The sequence below is a fragment of the Choloepus didactylus genome, chromosome 20, assembly GCF_015220235.1.
Source record: "Choloepus didactylus isolate mChoDid1 chromosome 20, mChoDid1.pri, whole genome shotgun sequence".
In the NCBI taxonomy this organism is placed as follows: domain Eukaryota; kingdom Metazoa; phylum Chordata; class Mammalia; order Pilosa; family Megalonychidae; genus Choloepus; species Choloepus didactylus.
This window is the reverse complement of record NC_051326.1, coordinates 37,340,491-37,361,008: the sequence shown is the minus strand read 5'-3', so window position 1 is coordinate 37,361,008 and position 20,518 is coordinate 37,340,491. Positions and strand designations below refer to the sequence as shown.

Sequence of the window (20,518 nt, the reverse complement as noted above, 5' to 3'; positions counted from 1 at the left end):
ATACTTTATCTCTAAGTAGAGAACAATAACAGACATATATTTCACCTAACAATACTCAGCTGTCCTGCGTACAACCAGAGATGCACAAAATCTCTCAAAAATAGGGTGCAAGTCCTTGGGTGACATTAACTCTTAAACCCGATTTCCTTTAACTTAAATACTGCAAAATGAATGATACAGCTTATGTCATATGATAAGGGGATAAAATAGAGAAGAAAACAAAGATATTTGCTTTACAAATACAAACATAATCATAACAAAACAAGGAGGAAATATTCATGCCATCATAGTCCTCTTTTCTGAAACTGGTCACATGGTAGTAGTTCTTATTTATCACTACCTTCATCCACTACCCATTCCATGTTCCCTATACCCTCAGCAAGCACTTCAGCTGGCTGTGGTTCTTTGCCTGGTGGGGTGACCCAAACCTTCATTCCTGAAGTTTCTTGGCCATTGATAGTCCTGCCTGGATTGGGTTGTTTCAGTTCTCATTGACTTTAATCACAGGGCATGGTAGTATTAAGAGACACCCTAGAAGGTCTCCTGTATTCCAGGAAAACTCTTCTTTACCTCCATTGTGCAGTTGCAGTGCTATTTCCCCTTGATAGTCAGGATCAATCACTCCGGCCAGTACCCTTCCCTGCCTGTTGATTGAGAGGTGTAAGAATCCCAAAGGGGTCAAGTGGCAGTCTTAACTTCCAGTTCAATGGGATTATTGTTGGGTTTCCTGGTGGAAGCACTCCTCCCTTTGGAACTAAGACTTGTAAACCAGCAGAGCTTAAGCTTGCAGAGACAGGAAGCAAATGAGGCATCACTTCACTATTTTATACAGTCCTATGTTTTATCTTTCATTTTTATTCTACTAACATATATATATAACCTAAAATTTCCCCCTTTTAACCACATTCACAAATATAATTCAGTGCTATCAGTTACACTCATTATTAGACTAATAAGTCTAATAAGACATTAGACAGACTTAAAGTCAACTGTCCTAAATATTCAAGTAGCTGAAGAAAACCAAAGAACTAAGGAATACCAGGAGAAAACTGCATTTCCAAATAGAAAATATCAATAAAGAGATATAAATTATAGAAAGGAATCAAATACAAATTCTGGGCTTTCAAAGAACAATTACTGAAATGAAAAATTCACTAGAAGATTTCAACAGTAAATTTCTGCAGGCAAAAGAAAGACTAAGCCAATTTGAAGATAGGTCAATGAAATTATCCAGCTGAAGACCAGAGAAAAAGAATGAAGGAAAAAGGAGTACAGCCTAAGAGACCTGTAGGACACCATGAAGCATACCAACAAAAATAATATTTGAAGAAATAATGGTAAAAAATATAACAAAGTTGATGAAAAATATGAATCAACATATCCAAGAAGTTCAACAAACTCAATCTAGGATAAACTCAAAGAAATTCATGCCCAGATACATTATAATCGAACTGTCAAAAGTCCAAAGATAAAGAGAGATCCCTGAAAACAGCAAGTGAGAAACAACTCATTACATACAAGGGATCCTTAATAACACTAGCAGCTGACTTGTTAGCAGAAACCATGAAGGCCAGAAGACAGCTGGATAACACATTTAAAGTGCTGAAAGAAAAAAGAATTTGACCAAGAACTTTATATCCAGCATGGAAATTCTTCAAGAGTGAAAGAAAAATTAAGATATTCCCAGGTAAACAAAAACTGAGGGAATTCATTGCTAGTAGGCCTGCCAAATGAAAATACTAAATGGGGCCTTCTGGATGAAATGAGAGGGATGAGAGGACACAAGGTAGTAACTCAAAGTCATACAAAGAAATAAAGAACACCAATAAAAGTAGCCAAAATAGATACACAGGTCAATGTAAAAGTCAGTATTTTATATTTACTTTAAAACTGCTTTTTTCTACATTATTTAAAATACATATGCATAAACAATAATTACAAGTCCATATTAATGGGCACACACCATATGAAGATGCAATTTGTAACAATAAAAACATAAGGGAAGGGGACTAGAAGTATATAAGAACAGAGTTTGTATGTTATTGAAAACCAAGTTATTATCAATTCAAAGTCGATTTTTGTTAATTTAGGATTTTAACTGCAATCAACAAGATAACCACTAAGAAAATTTAAAATAAACTGAAAAAGATATTAGGAGGTAATCAACATGGTAAACGAGAAAAATGCAATTAAACACAAAGAGAGAGATAATGGAAAAACTGAGGAACATTAAAAAAAAACATTTAAGACATAGAAACCAATAGCAAAGTGACAAAAGCAAAGTCTTGCTTATCATTTGTCATTCAAAATCTAAGTTAATTATATTCTCCAATCAAGCAGCAGAGTTGGCAGAATGGATTAAAAAAAAGCATGATTCAAGTATATGCCATCTACAAGAGACTAACTTTAGGTTCAAAGACACAAAAATGGAAAAAGATATGTCAAGCAAACAGTAAAAAAAAGAGAGCTGGGGTGACTGTATAAATATCAGATAGAGGAGACTTCAAGACAAAAATTGTTGAAGGAGACAAAGAAGTTCATTATATAATGATAAAAGGGTCAATCCATCAAGAATATATAACAATTATAAATATATAAGTACCCCAAAATACATGAAGTAAAAACTGACAGACAAAACTGAAGGGACAAATAGTTCAGAAATAAAAACTGTTGACTCCACACCTTACTCTCACTAATGGATAAACAACTAGATAAAAGATGAACAAAGAAATTGAAGACTTAACACTATAAATTAAACCTAACAGACATATATAAAATATTCTGCTCAACAATAGAATATATATTCTTCTAAAATGCACATGCAACATCCTCCAGGATAAACCACATTTCATGCCACAAAGGAAGTCTCAATAAATTTTAAAAGATTGAAATAATACAAAGTATCCTCTACAACCAGGATGGAATGAATTTAGAAATCAGTGACAAAAAGAAATCTGGAAAATTCACAAATATGTGGAGATTAAACAACATATTCTTAACCAGTGGCTCAAAGAAAAAATCACAGTGGAAATCAGAAAATACTTTGAGGTTAATTAAAACAAAAAACACAGCATACTAAATCTTAAGGGACGCAGTGAAAGCAATGTGGAGAGTGAAATTTAGAGCTATAAGTGCTTTCATTAGAAAAGAAAGACAGGCTCAAATCAATAACCTTAACCTTCAATCTTAAGAAACTGGGAAAAGCAGCACAACTAACTCCAAATTTAACAGAAGAAAAGAAATAATAAAGATTAGAGTGGAGACAAATGAAATAGAATATATGAAAACAATAGAGAAAATCAACTAAAACTGAAAGTTGGTTCTTGAAAAGATTAACAAAATTGACAAACATTTATGTAGACTTAGCAAGACGAGAGAAGGCTCAAATTACTAAAAGTAGAAATCAAAGGAAAACTATTACTACCAAACTTACAGTAATAAAAAGGTTATAAGACAGTACAATGGACAAATGTATGCCAACAAATTAGATGACCTAGATGAATTGTATAAATTGCTAGAAACAGACAAAAATTACCAAAACTAACTCAAGAAGAAATGAAAAATCTGAATAGAACTATAACAAGGAAAAAAGAGTCAGCAAATTTAAGAAAAAAAAAAAACACTTCCAACAAAGAAAAACCCAGAACCAAGTGGCTTTACTGTGAATTGTACCAAATGTTTGAAGAATTAACACTAATCCTTCTCAAATTCTTCCAAAAATAGAAGAGGAAGGAACACTTCCTAACTCATTCTATGATGCCAAGATTACTCTCATGCCGAAGACAAAGATATTACAAAAAAGAAAACTATAGCACCAATAACCCTTATGTTCTGGTTTGCTAATGCTGCTGGAATGCAAAACACCAGAGATGGATTGGCTTTTATAAAAGGGGGTTTATTTGGTCACACAGTTACAGTCTTAAGGCCATAAAGTGTCCAAGGTAACACATCAACAATCAGGTACCTTCACTGGAGGATGGCCAATGGTGTCCGGAAAACCTCTGCTGGCTGGGAAGGCACGTGGCTGGTGTCTGCTCCAAAGTTCTGGTTTCAAAATGGCTTTCTCCAAGGACGTTCCTCTCTAGGCTGCAGTTCCTCCAAAATGTCATTCTTAGTTGCACTTGGAGTATTTGTCCTCTCTTAGCTTCTCCGGAGCAAGAGTCTGCTTTCAATGGCCGTCTTCAAAATGTCTCTCATCTGCAGCTCCTGTGCTTTCTTCAAAGTGTCCCTCTTGGCTGTAGCTCCTCTTCAAAATGTCACTCTCAGCTGCACTGATTTCCCCCTGCTTGCCATCTCACACATATCACTCCACTGATCAAGGCCCACCTTGAATGGGTGGGGCCATGCCCCTACGGAAATCATCCCATCAGAGCCATCACCCACAGTTGGGTGGGGCACATCTCCATGCAAACAACCCAATCCAAATGTTCCAACTTATTCCCCACTAATATGTCTATCCCACAAGACTACATCAAAGACAATGGCATCTGGGGGACACAATACATTCAAACTGGCACATCTTATGAAAAAAAGAATGCAAAAATCCTCAACAAAATAACATGAAACTGAATCCAACATCATGTTGAAAGGATTATATACCATGACCAAGTAGAATTTATTACAGAAATGCAAGGTTAGTTCAATATAGAAAAATCAATCACTATAATACAACTTATTAATAGAATTAAGGATTAAATATGAATATATCATAATAATCATAGATGACTATTGAGGAAATTGCAGTGCCCTTCACTCTTTCTTGGATTTTTTAACTCATCTGATCTCACAACCTTGCTATGTGGGACAGTTATGCAGAGGTTCAGTAACAGAAGAGAAAATGTTAGTTTGCAATTTAAAGTAGTGTATACACCTATCAGATGCTATTAAGAACATTGCAGAGAGGAGGGGCAAGATGGAGGCATAGAGAGGTGTGGAATTTAGTTAGCCCCCTGGAGCAACTAATAAACAACCAGGAAAAGCTAGTAAATAATCTGGAACAACAGCTGGGGGACAACTGTGACTGTCCACATACCATACACCAACATGGATTGGGTGGAATGGTTGAGATTGCAGCATAAAAACTGTAAGTTATAATTGCAGAACCACGCCAGGAGCCCCCTGCCCCCATGGCAGGCTGAACTGCAAGACCTCGCTGTGAGAGAAAGCAGCATTCCCAGAGCGACTGAATATAGTGCAACCCAGTTCAACTGGGGTTTTAATTAACAAACGTGGACTGCCGAATACAAGCTACAAATAGACAAACCCCTAACAAGCAACAAAGTACCCTGAGGTTGCTCCCAGTGGAGAGGAGGTGGGGCTGATGGAAAAAAAAATTAATTAAAAAAAAAAATACAGAGGCTTTTAGAGACAACTGACCATAGAGAACCAGAAAATGTCTGTGCCCTGGGAAAGGGGGCCCAGAAGACTGGGTGCTCTCTCTGAGTGATGGGCAAAACTGGGGGTCTGTGGACCAGCTCTGAAAATGGGCTTTCTTTTCCTTTTGCTCTCTCTCAACCTGAGTGACTCAGTGGAGAAAGCCTTGGCCATTTTCAGTTCACAATGCTCTGACCCAGACAGGGGTGGAGTTAACAGAGTCAGAAAGACAAAGGAGCAATTCAAATACAGAGAATAACTCCCTAGGGGTGTGTGCCAGTTTGAATGTATTATGTCCCCCCAAATGCCTTTATCTTTGATGTAATCTTGTGGGGCAGATTGATTAATCTTTTTGATTAGAGTGTGACCTTTTGATTGGATGTTTCTATGGAGATGTGACCCACCCAACTGTAGGTGATAACTCTGATTAGATCATTTCCATGGAGGAATGGCCCTGCCCATTCAGCATGGGCCTTGATTAGTTCACTGGAGCCCTATAAAACCTCAGACAGAAGGAGCAAGCTTGCAACAGCCAAGAGGAACACTTTGAAGAATGCACAGAAGCTGAGAGAGTAGCTGCAGATGAGAGACAGTTTGAAGATAGCCGTTGAAAGCAGACTCTTGCTCCAGAGAAGCTAAGAGAGGACAAACACCCCAAGAACAACTAAGAGTGATATTTTCGAGGAACTGCAGCCTAGAGAGGAACGTCCTGGGAGAAAGCCATTTTGAAGCCACGTGCCAGTTAACAGAGGTTTTCTGGACACCATTGGCCATCCTCCAGTGAATGTACCCAATTGTTGATGACTTACCTTGAACACTTTATGGCCTTAAGACTGTAACTTTGTAACCAAATAAACCCTCTTTATAAAAGCCGATCCATTTCTAGTGTTTTTTTTTGCATTCTGGCAGCATTAGCAAACCAGAACAGGGTGTACCTTCCCTAAGAGGAAGAAGGTGGGGCCCAGCTCTAGTGCCTGCCCTCCCTTCAGAACTCAGACCCCAGGGCCTGGGGGAAAACAGTCAAAACAGAAATGACCTAAGCTGAAAACTAAAGGGACCACACCTCTTTACACCAGTTGGCAGCAACAGGTTGACAGGTGCCACCTGCTGGGCAGGTTAGGAAAAGCACAGCGGCTAGAGGCCTCACAGAAAAGTCTGTCAATCTAAAACACACCCTCAGGGAAACTTGGTACTGAATATAGCCCCATTCTGAGACCTGAAGCCATTCTGGTCTGGGAAAATCTGATTGGAGTAACCAAGGAAACCAGATGCCTAGACAAGAGAAAACTACAAATTACACTAGAAAAAAATGAAGATATGACCCAAAGGAACAAACTTACACCTCAATTGAGAAACAGTTGAGATATTGTTTCACTTTAATGAAACAATTAATTAAAGATTTTCAAATAAATATGATAAATCAATTCAAAAACCAAGTCAATGAGTTCAGGGAAGATATGGCAAAAGACATGAAAGATACAAAGAAAACACTGTGTGAACATATGGTAGAGACTGAAAGTCTGAAAAACCAACTGGCAGAATCTATGGAAATGAAAGGCACAACAACACAAGAGATGAAAAACACAATGGAGACATACAACAGCAGAGTTCAAGAGGCAGAAGAAAACATTCAGGAACTAAAAAACAAGGCACCTGAAATCCTACACACAGAAGAACAGATAGGGGAAAGAATGGAAAAATATGAGCAATGTCTCAGGGAACTGAATGACAAATGAAACACATGAATTTGTGTTCCAGAAGAAGAGAAGGGAAAAGGGGCAGAAGCAATAATAAATGAAATAATCAATGAAAATTTCCCATCTCTTATGAAAGACATAAAATTACAAATCCAAGAAGCATGGCATACCCCAAACAGAATAGATCTGAATAGACCTAGGCCAAGACACTTAATAATCAGATTATCAAATGTCAAAGACAAAGAGAGAGAGAGACAAAGAAGGCCACTACATACTAATAAAAGGGGCAATTCAGCAAGAAGAAATAACAATCGTAAATGTCTATGCACCCAATCAAGGTGCCACAAAATACATCAGAGAAACACTGGCAAAACTAAAGGAAGCAATTGATGTTTCCACAATAATTGTGGGAGACTTCAACACATCACTCTCTCCTATAAACAGATCAACCAGACAGAAGACCAATAAGGAAATTGAAAACCTAAACAATCTGTTAAATGAATTAGATTTAACAGACATATACAGGACATTACATCCCAAATCACCAGGATACACATACTTTTCTAGTGCTCACGGAACTTTCTCCAGAATAGATCATATGCTGGGACATAAAACAAGCCTCAATAAATTTAAAAAGACTGAAATTATTCAAAGCACATTCTCTGACCACAATGGAATACAATTAGAAGTCAATAACCATCAGAGACTTAGAAAATTCACAAATACCTGGAGGTTAAACAACACACTCCTAAACAATCAGTGGGTTAAAGAAGAAATAGCAAGAGAAATTGCTAAATATATAGAGACGAATGAAAATGAGAACACAACATACCAAAACCTATGGGATGCAGCAAAAGCAGTGCTAAGGGGGAAATTTATAGCACTAAACGCATATATTAAAAAGGAAGAAAGAGCCAAAATCAAAGAACTAATGGATCAACTGAAGAAGCTAGAAAATGAACAGCAAACCAATCCTAAACCAAATACAAGAAAAGAAATAACAAGGATTAAAGCAGAAATAAATGACATAGAGAACAAAAAAACAATAGAGAGGATAAATATCACCAAAAGTTGGTTCTTTGAGAAGATCAACAAGATTGACAAGCCCCTAGCTAGACTGACAAAATCAAAAAGAAAGAAGACCCATATAAACAAAATAATGAATGAAAAAGGTGACATAACTGCAGATCCTGAAGAAATTAAAAAAATTATAAGAGGATATTATGAACAACTGTATGGCACAATGCAGAAGAAATGGACAATTTCCTGGAAACATATGAACAACCTAGACTGACCAGAGAAGAAATAGAAGACCTCAACCAACCCATCACAAGCAAAGAGATCCAATCAGTCATCAAAAATCTTCCCACAAATAAATGCCCAGGGCCAGATGGCTTCACAGGGGAATTCTACCAAACTTTCCAGAGAGAACTGACACCAATCTTACTCAAACTATCAAAACATTGAAGAAAAGGGAACACTACCTAACTCATTTTATGAAGCTAACATCAATCTAATACCAAAACCAGGCAAAGATGCTACAAAAAAGGAAAACTACCGGCCAATCTCCCTAATGAATATAGATGCAAAAATCCTCAACAAAATACTTGCAAATCGAATCTAAAGACACATTAAAAAAATCATACACCATGACCAAGTGGGGTTCATTCCAGGCATGCAAGGATGGTTCAACATAAGAAAATCAATCAATGTATTACAACACATTAAAAACTCGAAAGGGAAAAATCAATTGATCATCTCAATAGATGCTGAAAAAGCATTTGACAAAATCCAACATCCCTTTTTGATAAAAACACTTCAAAAGGTAGGAATTGAAGGAAACTTCCTCAATATGATAAAGAGCATATATGAAAAACCCACAGCCAGCATAGTACTCAATGGTGAGAGACTGAAAGCCTTCCCTCTAAGATCAGGAACAAGACAAGGATGCCCGCTGTCACCACTGTTATTCAACATTGTGCTGGAAGTGCTAGCCAGGGCAATCCAGCAAGACAAAGAAATAAAAGGCATCCAAATTGGAAAAGAAGAAGTAAAACTGTCATTGTTTGCAGATGATATGATCTTATATCTAGAAAACCCTGAGAAATCGACGATAAAGCTACTAGAGCTAATAAACAAATTTAGCAAAGTAGCGGGATACAAGATTAATGCACGTAAGTCAGTAATGTTTCTATATGCTAGAAATGAACAAACTGAAGAGACACTCAAGAAAAAGATACCATTTTCAATAGCAACTAAAAAAATCAAGTACCTAGGAATAAACTTAACCAAAGATGTAAAAGACCTATACAAAGAAAACTACATAACTCTACTAAAAGAAATAGAAGGGGACCTAAAAAGATGGAAAAATATTCCATGTTCATGGATAGGAAGGCTAAATGTCATTAAGATGTCAATTCTACCCAAACTCATCTACAGATTCAATGCAATCCCAATCAAAATTCCAACAACCTACTTTGCAGACTTGGAAAAGCTAGTTATCAAATTTATTTGGAAAGGGAAGATGCCTCGAATTGCTAAAGACACTCTAGAAAAGAAAAACGAAGTGGGAGGACTTACACTCCCTGACTTTGAAGCTTATTATAAAGCTACAGTTGCCAAAACAGCATGGTACTGGCACAAAGATAGATATATAGATCAATGGAATCGAATTGAGAATTCAGAGATAGACCCTCAGATCTATGGCCGACTGATCTTTGATAAGGCTCCCAAAGTCACTGAACTGGGTCATAATGGTCTTTTCAACAAATGGGGCTGGGAGAGTTGGATATCCATATCTAAAAGAATGAAAGAGGACCCCTACCTCACCCCCTACACAAAAATTAACTCAAAATGGACCAAAGATCTCAATATAAAAGAAAGTACCATAAAACTCCTAGAAGATAATGTAGGAAAACATCTTCAAGACCTTTTATTAGGAGGCCACTTCCTAGACTTTACACCCAAAGCACAAGCAACAAAAGAGAAAATAGATAAATGGGAACTCCTCAAGCTTAGAAGTTTCTGCACCTCAAAGGAATTTCTCAAAAAGGTAAAGAGGCAGCCAACTCAATGGGAAAAAATTTTTGGAAACCATGTATCTGACAAAAGACTGATATCTTGCATATACAAAGAAATCCTACAACTCAATGACAATAGTACAGACAGCCCAATTATAAAATGGGCAAAAGATATGAAAAGACAGTTCTCTGAAGAGGAAATACAAATGGCCAAGAAACACATGAAAAAATGTTCAGCTTCACTAGCTATTAGAGAGATGCAAATTAAAACCACAATGAGATACCATCTAACACTGGTTAGAATGGCTGCCATTAAACAAACAGGAAACTACAAATGCTGGAGGGGATGTGGAGAAATTGGAACTCTTATTCATTGTTGGTGGGACTGTATAATGGTTCAGCCACTCTGGAAGTCAGTCTGGCAGTTCCTTAGAAAACTAGATATAGAGCTACCATTCGATCCAGCGATTGCACTTCTCGGTATATACCCGGAAGATCGGAAAGCAGTGACACGAACAGATATCTGCACGCCAATGTTCATAGCAGCATTATTCACAATCGCCAAGAGATGGACACAACCCAAATGTCCTTCAACAGATGAGTGGATAAATAAAATGTGGTATATACACACGATGGAATACTACGCGGCAGTGAGAAGGAACGATCTTGTGAAACATATGACAACATGGATGAACCTTGAAGACATAATGCTGAGCGAAATAAGCCAGGCACAAAAAGAGAAATATTACATGCTACCACTAATGTGAACTTTGAAAAATGTAAAACAAATGGTTTATAATGTAGAATGTAGGGGAACTAGCAATAGAGAGCAATTAAGGAAGGGGGAACAATAATCCAAGAAGAACAGATAAGCTATTTAACGTTCTGGGGATGCCCAGAAATGACTATGGTCTGTTAAATTCTGATGGATATAGTAGGAACAAGTTCACAGAAATGTTGCTATATTATGTAACTTTCTTGGGGTAAAGTAGGAACATGCTGGAAGTTAAGCAGTTATCTTAGGTTAGTTGTCTTTTTCTTACTCCCTTGTTATGGTCTCTTTGCAGTGTTCTTTTATTGTATGTTTGTTTTCTTTTTAACTTTTTTTTTCATACAGTTGATTTAAAAAAGAAGGGAAAGTTACAAAAAAAAAAAAAGAAAGAAAGAAAAACAAGGAAAAAAAAAAGAATGTAGTGCCCCCTTGAGGAGCCTGTGGAGAGTGCAGGGGTATTCGCCTACCCCACCTCCATGGTTGCTAACATGACCACAGACATAAGGGACTGGTGGTTTGATGGGTTGAGCCCTCTACCACAGGTTTTACCCTTGGGAAGACGGTTGCTGCAAAGGAGAGGCTAGGCCTCCCTATGGTTGTGCCTAAGAGCCTCCTCCCGAATGCCTCTTTATTGCTCAGATGTGGCCCTCTGTCTCTGGCTAAGCCAACTTGAAAGGTGAAATCACTGCCCTCCCCCCTACGTAGGATCAGACACCCAGGGGAGTGAATCTCCCTGGCAACGTAGAATATGAGTCCCGGGGAGGAATGTAGACCCGGCATCGTGGGACGGAGAACATCTTCTTGACCAAAAGGGGGATGTGAAACGAAACAAAATAAGCTTCAGTGGCAGAGAGATTCCAAAAGGAGCCGAGAGGTCACTCTGGAGGGCACTCTTACGCACACTTTAGACAACCCTTTTTAGTTTCTAAAGAATTGGGGTAGCTGATGGTGGATACCTGAAACTATTAAACTACAACCCAGAACCCATGAATCTCGAAGACAGTTGTATAAAAATGTAGCTTATGAGGGGTGACAATGGGATTGGGAAAGCCATAAGGACCACACTCCACTTTGTATAGTTTATGGATGGATGAGTAGAAAAATAGGGGAAGGAAACAAACAGACAAAGGTACCCAGTGTTCTTTTTTACTTCAATTGCTCTTTTTCACTCTAATTATTATTCTTGTTATTTTTGTGTGTGTGCTAATGAAGGTGTCAGGGATTGATTTAGGTGATGAATGTACAACTATGTAATGGTACTGTAAACAATCGAAAGTACGATTTGTTTTGTATGACTGCGTGGTATGTGAATATATCTCAATAAAATGATGATTTAAAAAAAAAAAAAAAGGTAATGTTGAATATAAAGCTCTCTGCCAACTGGGCTTTTGTACTGATTGTTCTCCCTTCCCCTCACCATCCTCATAATCTATTTCCTGCCTGTCCTGTGCATGGGGAAGGAGGTTCATGGGGAACTGTACTCCTGGCTCCATGCTGGGGACACTAGTAGGAATCACAGGAGGAAGGGAGAAAGAGTTCTTCTCCTACTACCATCCTGCTTCAGCGCTTGATTCTGGGCACACCTGCATCCCCCTATAACTAGCTTCTGCCCAGCAGCCCCTCCGCCACAGCTCCAACTCTCAACTGGCTTCACAGACATTGCTTCCTAATCCCTTGCTAGTCCCTGGATGCCTCCACATTCCTTGTTGTTCTCTTAACTCTGTCAACCCTTCTTTAAATACTCACTTTATTAAATTATGTTCAGAGCCTCATCTGAGTGTACCTTCTGTTTGCTGCTGATATCCTGACTGAAAAAGGGTCCCAGGACCTAAACAACATCATATCATGATCTCTCTAGCTCACTGCTCTTAGAGTCATGAAAGTTTACTGCCTTCATAGTCATAGTCAAACTATTTGCTTCTGCCTCAGTTTTCTCATGTAGCACCCCCAACTTGGCCTGAAATATCCTTCTAATATTATTCATTCATTTCAAATATAACTTTCAACTCGACAACTCTATAAAGTTTTCTCCAATTTATTTGACACTGTATTAACTGGAAAAGGAAATAATGTCAATTCTTCCCTTTGTAAGTCAACAGGATACCAATATTCTGTGTATAATAAATAATTAACTATCAAAAAAAAAAAAAAAAAGACAAAGAGAATCCTGAAAGCAGCAAGAGAAAAGCAATCCATCACATCAAAAAGAAGTTTGATAAGACCATGTACAGATTTCTCAGTAGAAATCATACAGGCAAGAAGGAAGTAGTGTGATATCTTTAAGATGCTGAAAGAGAAAAACTGTCAACCAGGAATCCTATATTTGGAAAAACTGTCCTTCAAATGTGAGGAAGAGTTTAAAATATTCTCTGACAAACAGACAATGAGAGAGTTTGTGAACAAGATACCTGCTCTACAGGAGATACTAAAGGAAGCACTACAGACAGACAGGAAAAGACAGGAGTGAGAGGTTTGGATCACAATTTTGGGTGATGGCAGCACAAACAGTGTAAGTACACTGAACAAAGATGACTGTGAGTATGGTTGAAAAAGGAAGGTTAGGAACATGTGGGATACCAGAAGGAAAGAGGAAAGATAAAGACCAGGACTGTATAACTCAGTGAAACCTAGGGTGCTCAACAATTGTGAAAAAAATGTACAAATATGTTTTTATGGAGAACAAATGTACAAATATGTTTTTATGGAGAACAAATGAATGTCAGTCTTGCAAGGTGTTAGTAATGGGGTGGTATTGGAGAAAAAATACAATCAGTACAAACTAGAGACTATAGTTAACAGAAGCATTGTATTATGCTTGCTTTACTATAACAAAGACAATATACCAAAGCTAAATGCTTATAAGAGGGGGATATAAGAGAGGGATATGGACCCTTGGCATTGGTGATGTTGTCTGACTCTTTTATTGTACTTCAGTTTAATTCTATTTTTCCTTTTGTTGCCTAAAAAAAAGAATATTGTACATATGTGACATTGGCCTCTATTTTAAGAAATGAAAATTAAAACACAGCTTTTTGAAAAATGGGCCTTAGGCAGTTCTCCTATCCTTACTGTGGAAAACAGTGGATTCTGGAAGAGTTTGCTTATGTCAAATGACTTCCAATAAAAAGACTTTCTACCCTCAAATGATATTATTTCTTGGCCCCCTCAAAAAGAGATTGGCTAAAGGTACCAATCTGTGGGGAATTTGAGAGCCCATACAAAAAAAGAAAGGTTTAGCTATTTAGTTTACTATAATTTAGTTAATTTGTTACCAAATTTAGAGGCTCTGGGGTTTGGAAATATTCCAACGGAAGCTGTTTTATTTTATTTGTTAAGCTTCAATGACCAAGAGGAACCTCAACCCCCCGAAGTAAATAAAAGGCTCTGTTACCACTATCCCTGATCATTTACCTCTCCACTGGGCACTCAACCATGAGACTCCATCCCCTTCTTTCTGTTCTCCTCCTCTTTGTGACTATAATGCCAAAAGGTAAGATGGTGAATGATTTTAGAAGCAGGTTTCTCAGGAGACCTACTGGCTGCTCATTTATACAGTGACCATGCCAATTTAGACCCCAATTCAAAGCCTTGGCACATCAGAAGTCCAATATAATCATCTCCCTTAGAATTGATGAGGCCAAATTGAGAAGCAGGTCAAGAAGCTCCTATAACAGAAAATGGGATCCAAGAAATTCATAATTAGAAAATGGAGCCCATTGGCAAGATATAGGTGGAGAAACTTTAACATGTAACTTAAGGCTTAGTACATAAAGCAAGTAGCTAACAATAGGGACCCCGCTCTACAAAAAAGAGTGAAGATGAAAACCACTGGTTGAGAGTTAGATAGTGAATGGAGCTAATACTGAGTCTCTTGGAAAGGGATTATCTGTGAGGGGTAGAAGTTAAATAAAACAGAGCTCAACAAAAAAAGGCCTGCATCAAGTTACAAAAGACAGATATAAATTCAGGAGCAGGGCAATTCAGGAAAGCATAAACACTGGAATGAAACTTCCACGGCAAAGTTTTAAGGAAAAGGCAGATAATGGAGGAAGCATTTTAAGAATCTGAGTTACTTAGTGCCAATGATTCAGAAGTCTGAATACTAAAATGTAGAAATAAGTGAAAGTGTAATGTAGTTATATTCAGGCTGTTTCATCCAGATTCTGGTAATAATTGATAAAGTGCTTTTTTCCACTGTTAATGGAAGAATGTTCATACCCCTAAAAATATTACCTACATTCAGTGAATATAAATTAAGTTGGATAACCAACTCTCTTCATTGGCTCATCTCAGATTCTTTTAAATATAATCAAAGCTACTTGCCTGTTTAATCTTTCCTTAATCCATGAATATCTTGGAATCTGCCTGACATATACTGACATATAATTGCCTCTTCCTGAAGGAATTTATGTAATTCTTCTGTGGTTTTGAACTTATTTCAGAAGAAGACATAGTGAGACACATTTTATTGAGCCCTGAAAGAAAATTAAATGACTGCAGTAACTTAAAATTAGCACTTTAATGTTAAAGACTTCCGTTTTACATATAATAGAAGTGACGCTCACATAAAGAATATTTTACCAAGTTCACACAGATAGTTGCAACACTGGCATTAGAATCATGTGTCTTTACAGTTGGGTCAATGTTGTTTCCATCAATCTACGGGTGTAGATATGAACATAAAAATAGTAACCTTGATTTCTGTCAGAATTCTTGCCTGAAAATCTCCTAAGTGGACACTGAGAAAACAAAGGAGATTTTCAAAGTTCCTTTTTGGGGAGATACAATGTCTTCGGAACTTACCTCCAGACGTTTTTCCTTCAGCATTTGAGGTGAGCAAGTCAAATCAGATTAACATTTTGTCATCATCATTGGTCCACTTATGCTAGTATCCAGATCTGTATTCCTTGCAATCAGATAAACGGATATGAATTATCAGATAGCTGAAAGCACGTGACCTAAGACCTTTAGTTTTCCATGGTTGATGTGTGAGTACAGTCTTTGTTTATGTTTGCCCTCCACCACTTAGGCTAAATTGAGCTTAACATATATGATTGTATTTTCCAGGGCCGTAGCCCATGTTATAAGTCTGGTTTTGAAAAAGGGTCAGAGAGGGCTCGACCTCCTGGAAGTGAGGTCTGGCCAAAGCCCACCATGACAGTGGGAAAAGGGATATGGCAATGCTTCATTCCTAGTGTAGGATGCAAATTGAGAAAAGGGATGACCTGCGAAAAATAACAGAAAAAACACGGGAATATAGAAGCACAGGGCATCTGGGACTAAGGTTTAGAAAAGCTAATATCGGTAATGACAAGACTGTACAACCACAGATACAACAGTGCATCCAAGATTAATGAAAAGATAGCAAAAATTGGGCTGGAGCCAAGAGGTTTCTGCAAGGACTAAGAGGAACAAAATTGGGTACAATGGATTAGAAATACGTTACAAGGAACTGGTTCCAGTTTTTATATTCCCAGTCACTCCTTATATTGATTTTTACCCCCAAGACATTAAAGTCCTCAAGAATTTCTTCTGGAAGTTCTCCTACATGTGCATACAAACATACACATACACACATCTGCCTATAGGCATCCTTACTTACAGCCTTGCCAAAGGAAGATTCTAGACTAAGAGTGGCTCCCTAAAGAAAAGTAACATCTTTATCCCACTTTCTCTTAGTTTATTTCTTTCTATTTCTATAAATTCTTTACCAGTGTGCTTGAAAGGAAGCTAAAATTATTGATATCCAATAAAATATAAGCTCAAATTTCCAAACATCCTGAATACAGAAGACAAAATATTCTTGACCCTTCAGCATCCTTAAGCTTTTTGCTCATGTCATTACCCCACACAGTCCTACTGGCTGGACCACATAGCTTTATTTTTTTTACTGTCAATTACCAAGACCTTTCTTGGAGTTGCTGAAACTCCAGGACCATTCACATTATACTCTGCATATATGGAGCGCACTCCCCTACATGCACTGGACAACCCCTTATCATGGTTTTTCCATCTATCTTCCTCAGGCCTAAGTAGAGATCTGCTGCCTTTCTGACAATTTGCTCTTTATTTATTCCAAGACTCTGAGGTGCTGAATATCATGAGTTAATTTTTCCTGCAAACTTCTGTTACCACCAGTCTCTGCCTCTTTCTTTTTCCATTACTTTTTTAGAGCCTGTGACCTAAAACTTTTGGATCTTAGATCTTTTTGACACTGGGAAGGGGAAGGCCATGGAGAATTGCAGTGAGATGTAAAGAGAAGATCGAGCCCTTCTGGAAAAATACTGAAAAGAATCAACTAGAAAAGAGTGTAGGGAGTATAGAAAGGTCTCCTGAGAGAGCCTATGATGCTTGACCTTTAAGGAAGAATGCCTTGTGTATTTGTGTGAGTATGGGGGGGGGGGTAGGAGTGTGCAAGAGAGAGTGTGAATGTGTGTGTGTGCATGTGTGAGGGGGGAAGAGAGAATGTGGGTGAGGTCAATGAATACCTAACGGTATTCAATAGTAACAAATATTTATTGAGCACCTATTATTTTTACAGAGACTGTGCTATTAGTTACTCAGGGTACAATGGGAAATAAGAGAAAGAGCATCTTCCCACAATGCAGAAGATAGACTTTAGTCAAATGATTACACAAGTTGATACATAACTATAAATTTTAATAAGTATAATGAAGAAAAAGAACAGAGTTGTTATGGGTGCATATAATATAGAGTCATATCCTATTTGCAATATCAGAGAAATCTTCCTCAAGGCACAACTTTTTTATTTGAAAACTGAAAGATAAGTAGTAGCTAATGAATTCCTTGCAAGGAGCCCTCAACATTCCTTGCAAAGACAGTGTAATGGCCCTATGGAGAAGAGATCTCAGTGTGTTCAAGGAACTGGAAGAAGGCCAAAATGAAAGGGCACTAACTTGTACTAGAAAATGTGCCACGTTTTCTCATGGAATTATGCCAAAGTAAAAATTAAATAATTTCAATGCTAGGTCTATAGAGAACCAGTTTAAGAATAAGGAGGCCAAAGTAATCAGAATTTACTCTTTACCACGGGAAATAGAAATTACTAGTATCTAGATCACCCCCGAGATTTTCAGTTTAAATATACAAACTAGGGGTATCTATGGGTTCTAGGTAGCCTGCAAGCCCCTACAGTTTCTTTGGCATATCTTTTCTCTTTGTCTTGCTACAGCCACAATTCTTTCTTCAGTTTCCTGCTCCCTATTCCCACAGGGAAAGAGTTTCAAGTTTATAGATAATCACTTCTTGAGTTAAACACATTCAGTTAAGCCTGAGAGATCACCAACAACTACAGGAAAATAGTGAAAGGTATAATTAACAATCATGGGGAATTAGGAAATCAAAAGGTAATAATTTTTCAATCTGTTAATTACTGTGGACTAAATATAACTAAACCTAATCTAGCTTTTTGAGAATCCTCTAAGTCATAATCTTGTTTTGACTTAAGAATGTGCACTGCCCAAAATCTCTCTGTGCCCCCATCTGTAACTGAACCAAGGCCTCTTTCTACTAAGCTCCTATTCTAGACGCCAATATCCCAACTCTGTTAAGGCAGGATCCTGAAGTATAAGATAAAAACCAACAAATATGGTGAAGAAAGTACATCATTGAAGGCATGAAGAACTCAGAATTCTCAAGCAGAAAACTTCAGAACCAGGGTCCTTAATGTGACAATAGATATAGGTCTGGTAGACCAGTTGGACATCAAACTCTCCTTCTACATTAAACCTAAATATGCAGATCTAAGTTTTTAATGGTTCTCATTGAGGTAACATTATCATCCTGAGTGCATAGTGGGATTCCCAGTAAATAATTTTTTGGCATCAAGAGATGAAAAGAGAGGAAAAACATGCTCATTGTTTGCAATGTTATCATTCTTATGATGCCAATTGCATGAGCTTCTGATTTCACTGACTGTAGCTTATCTGCTCCCCCAGTCTACGGATTCTCTGCAATGCCTTTGTACCTTCTCCTTCTAAACCAAATTCTACCAGGTTCCACATGCTAAAGACTTCTGACACTCTCAGAAATTCAACATTAGAAATCTTAACTTGAGGGACCTCATAATAGATTTGGGCTGCTGAACCCAAATCCTAATTCTATAGTTTCAAACTCTGTGCAAGCTGCATAATCTCCATACTCCTCAGTTGCTTGTCTGTACAGTAAGCATAATAATAGGACTAACCTCAAAATGTCCATAAGAAGATTCAATGGGCTAATCAACCTAAGCACTTCAAACACTTCCCACAAAAAAATACTAAATATGTAACTGCTACTATATAGTCTTAGTTCCCCAGGTAACCAAACGTTTTATCGGGTTAATTTTGGCAATATCAGTAATCCAGAGAGAAAGGATGACCTGAAACTACTGCCATAAAAGTCAGCTGGTATTGTAACTCAGGAATGATGGGTGGCTGCAAAAGGACTAAAAGCAGGGAGAGGAACAATGAATAATAGCCAAGAGCTGAGAAAGATGGGGCATCAGTGTCAGAACAGATACTGGGCTTCTGTCAAGTACTTCTATACTAAGGAAGGTAGATGGGAAGATGAGGAAAATAAACTCAAAAATACAAAACAAAATGTCAGGATATAGCCAGGCTATTGAAAGTAGCATCAACAAAGAAGTAAGGTTAAGAAGTGAAAATAAACAGAAAACAACAAAATAAAGTATGAAGAACAAAACATTACTTGGGGTTGGAAGCTGTGTTATTCTCTCCCCCCCCCTCCCCCAGATATGACAAGAACCGTGCAGAGGCCTGTCTTTCAAGTCACAACATCTCCTTCCTCCAGGGGAAGTGAGATCAGTTCTCCTTTGTTCCTCTCAAAGCAGTTAGGCCTTGAATATGGATTACTCAAAGGTCTTGTAAATTGGACAGGAGGGAATCCTTTTCAAATGACCCAGGACACCTTCCCAATCATGTTGACAACAAATAGCCACCTACCTTTCCTCCTCTCTCAAGTGAGAACAATCTCTCTAAACGGTCCTAGAAATCAGCCTGCCCCCCTCCAAGGTGTGTATGGTCCCACATTCTTTGTGAAAAAGATTCTTCTTTGATCTACGTTTCTGATATTTTCATTACCTATCACCTCTTCTATCTCAAAGCTATCCTTTTGAGGGTTTTTTATTTATGCATATTTTCAATAATTTGATAGTGAATTAATGAAGTAATCAAACCTCTTCCCATGCAGCGAGAACTGGCGTTGTCCCGGGAAGAAAACAGTGTGTTCTCTTGAGAGGGGTGTGCAAAGACGGAGGATGTACCTCCACAGATGATACCATTGGTGTGTGTAACGAAGAGAAAAAATGCTGTAGGAAATGGTGGATATTTGAACCCTATCCAACACCGATTCCCAAAGGAAAATCTCCTTAGATGGGAGAAAACTGTAAGCCCTTCAAATTCCAGAACCCATGAATAAATTGTGTGGACTACTGTTTAACCCAGTTATTTGTCTCCTTCAACTGAAATAAATGTTGATCTAATTCTGCATGTCCTGGTCCCTCAGGCATTTCTTCTTGAATCACATGCAAGCCTCTTAAGAACAACAAGACCAAACTGAATAATAGAGGAAGGAACCACATACTCTAAATATTTTGTGCAAAATACAATTTTCCAAGAAAAAATTAAATTATTAAA

At 37.8% G+C, this 20,518-nt stretch overlaps 2 protein-coding genes across 2 annotated transcripts in view; one reads left to right on the top strand and one right to left on the bottom strand.

The window, feature by feature from the left end:
• Positions 1-20,518, bottom strand: part of LOC119516773 (sperm-associated antigen 11-like) — a 148,103-nt gene that overhangs the window by 92,191 nt on the left and 35,394 nt on the right. The gene's annotated exons all lie outside the window — the stretch shown is intronic.
• On the top strand, positions 14,295-20,254 carry LOC119516775 (beta-defensin 130B-like). The gene is made up of 2 exons (XM_037813228.1): positions 14,295-14,352; positions 20,073-20,254. Exons 1-2 carry the CDS (start codon positions 14,295-14,297, stop codon positions 20,252-20,254), a joined length of 240 nt encoding a protein of 79 aa, XP_037669156.1.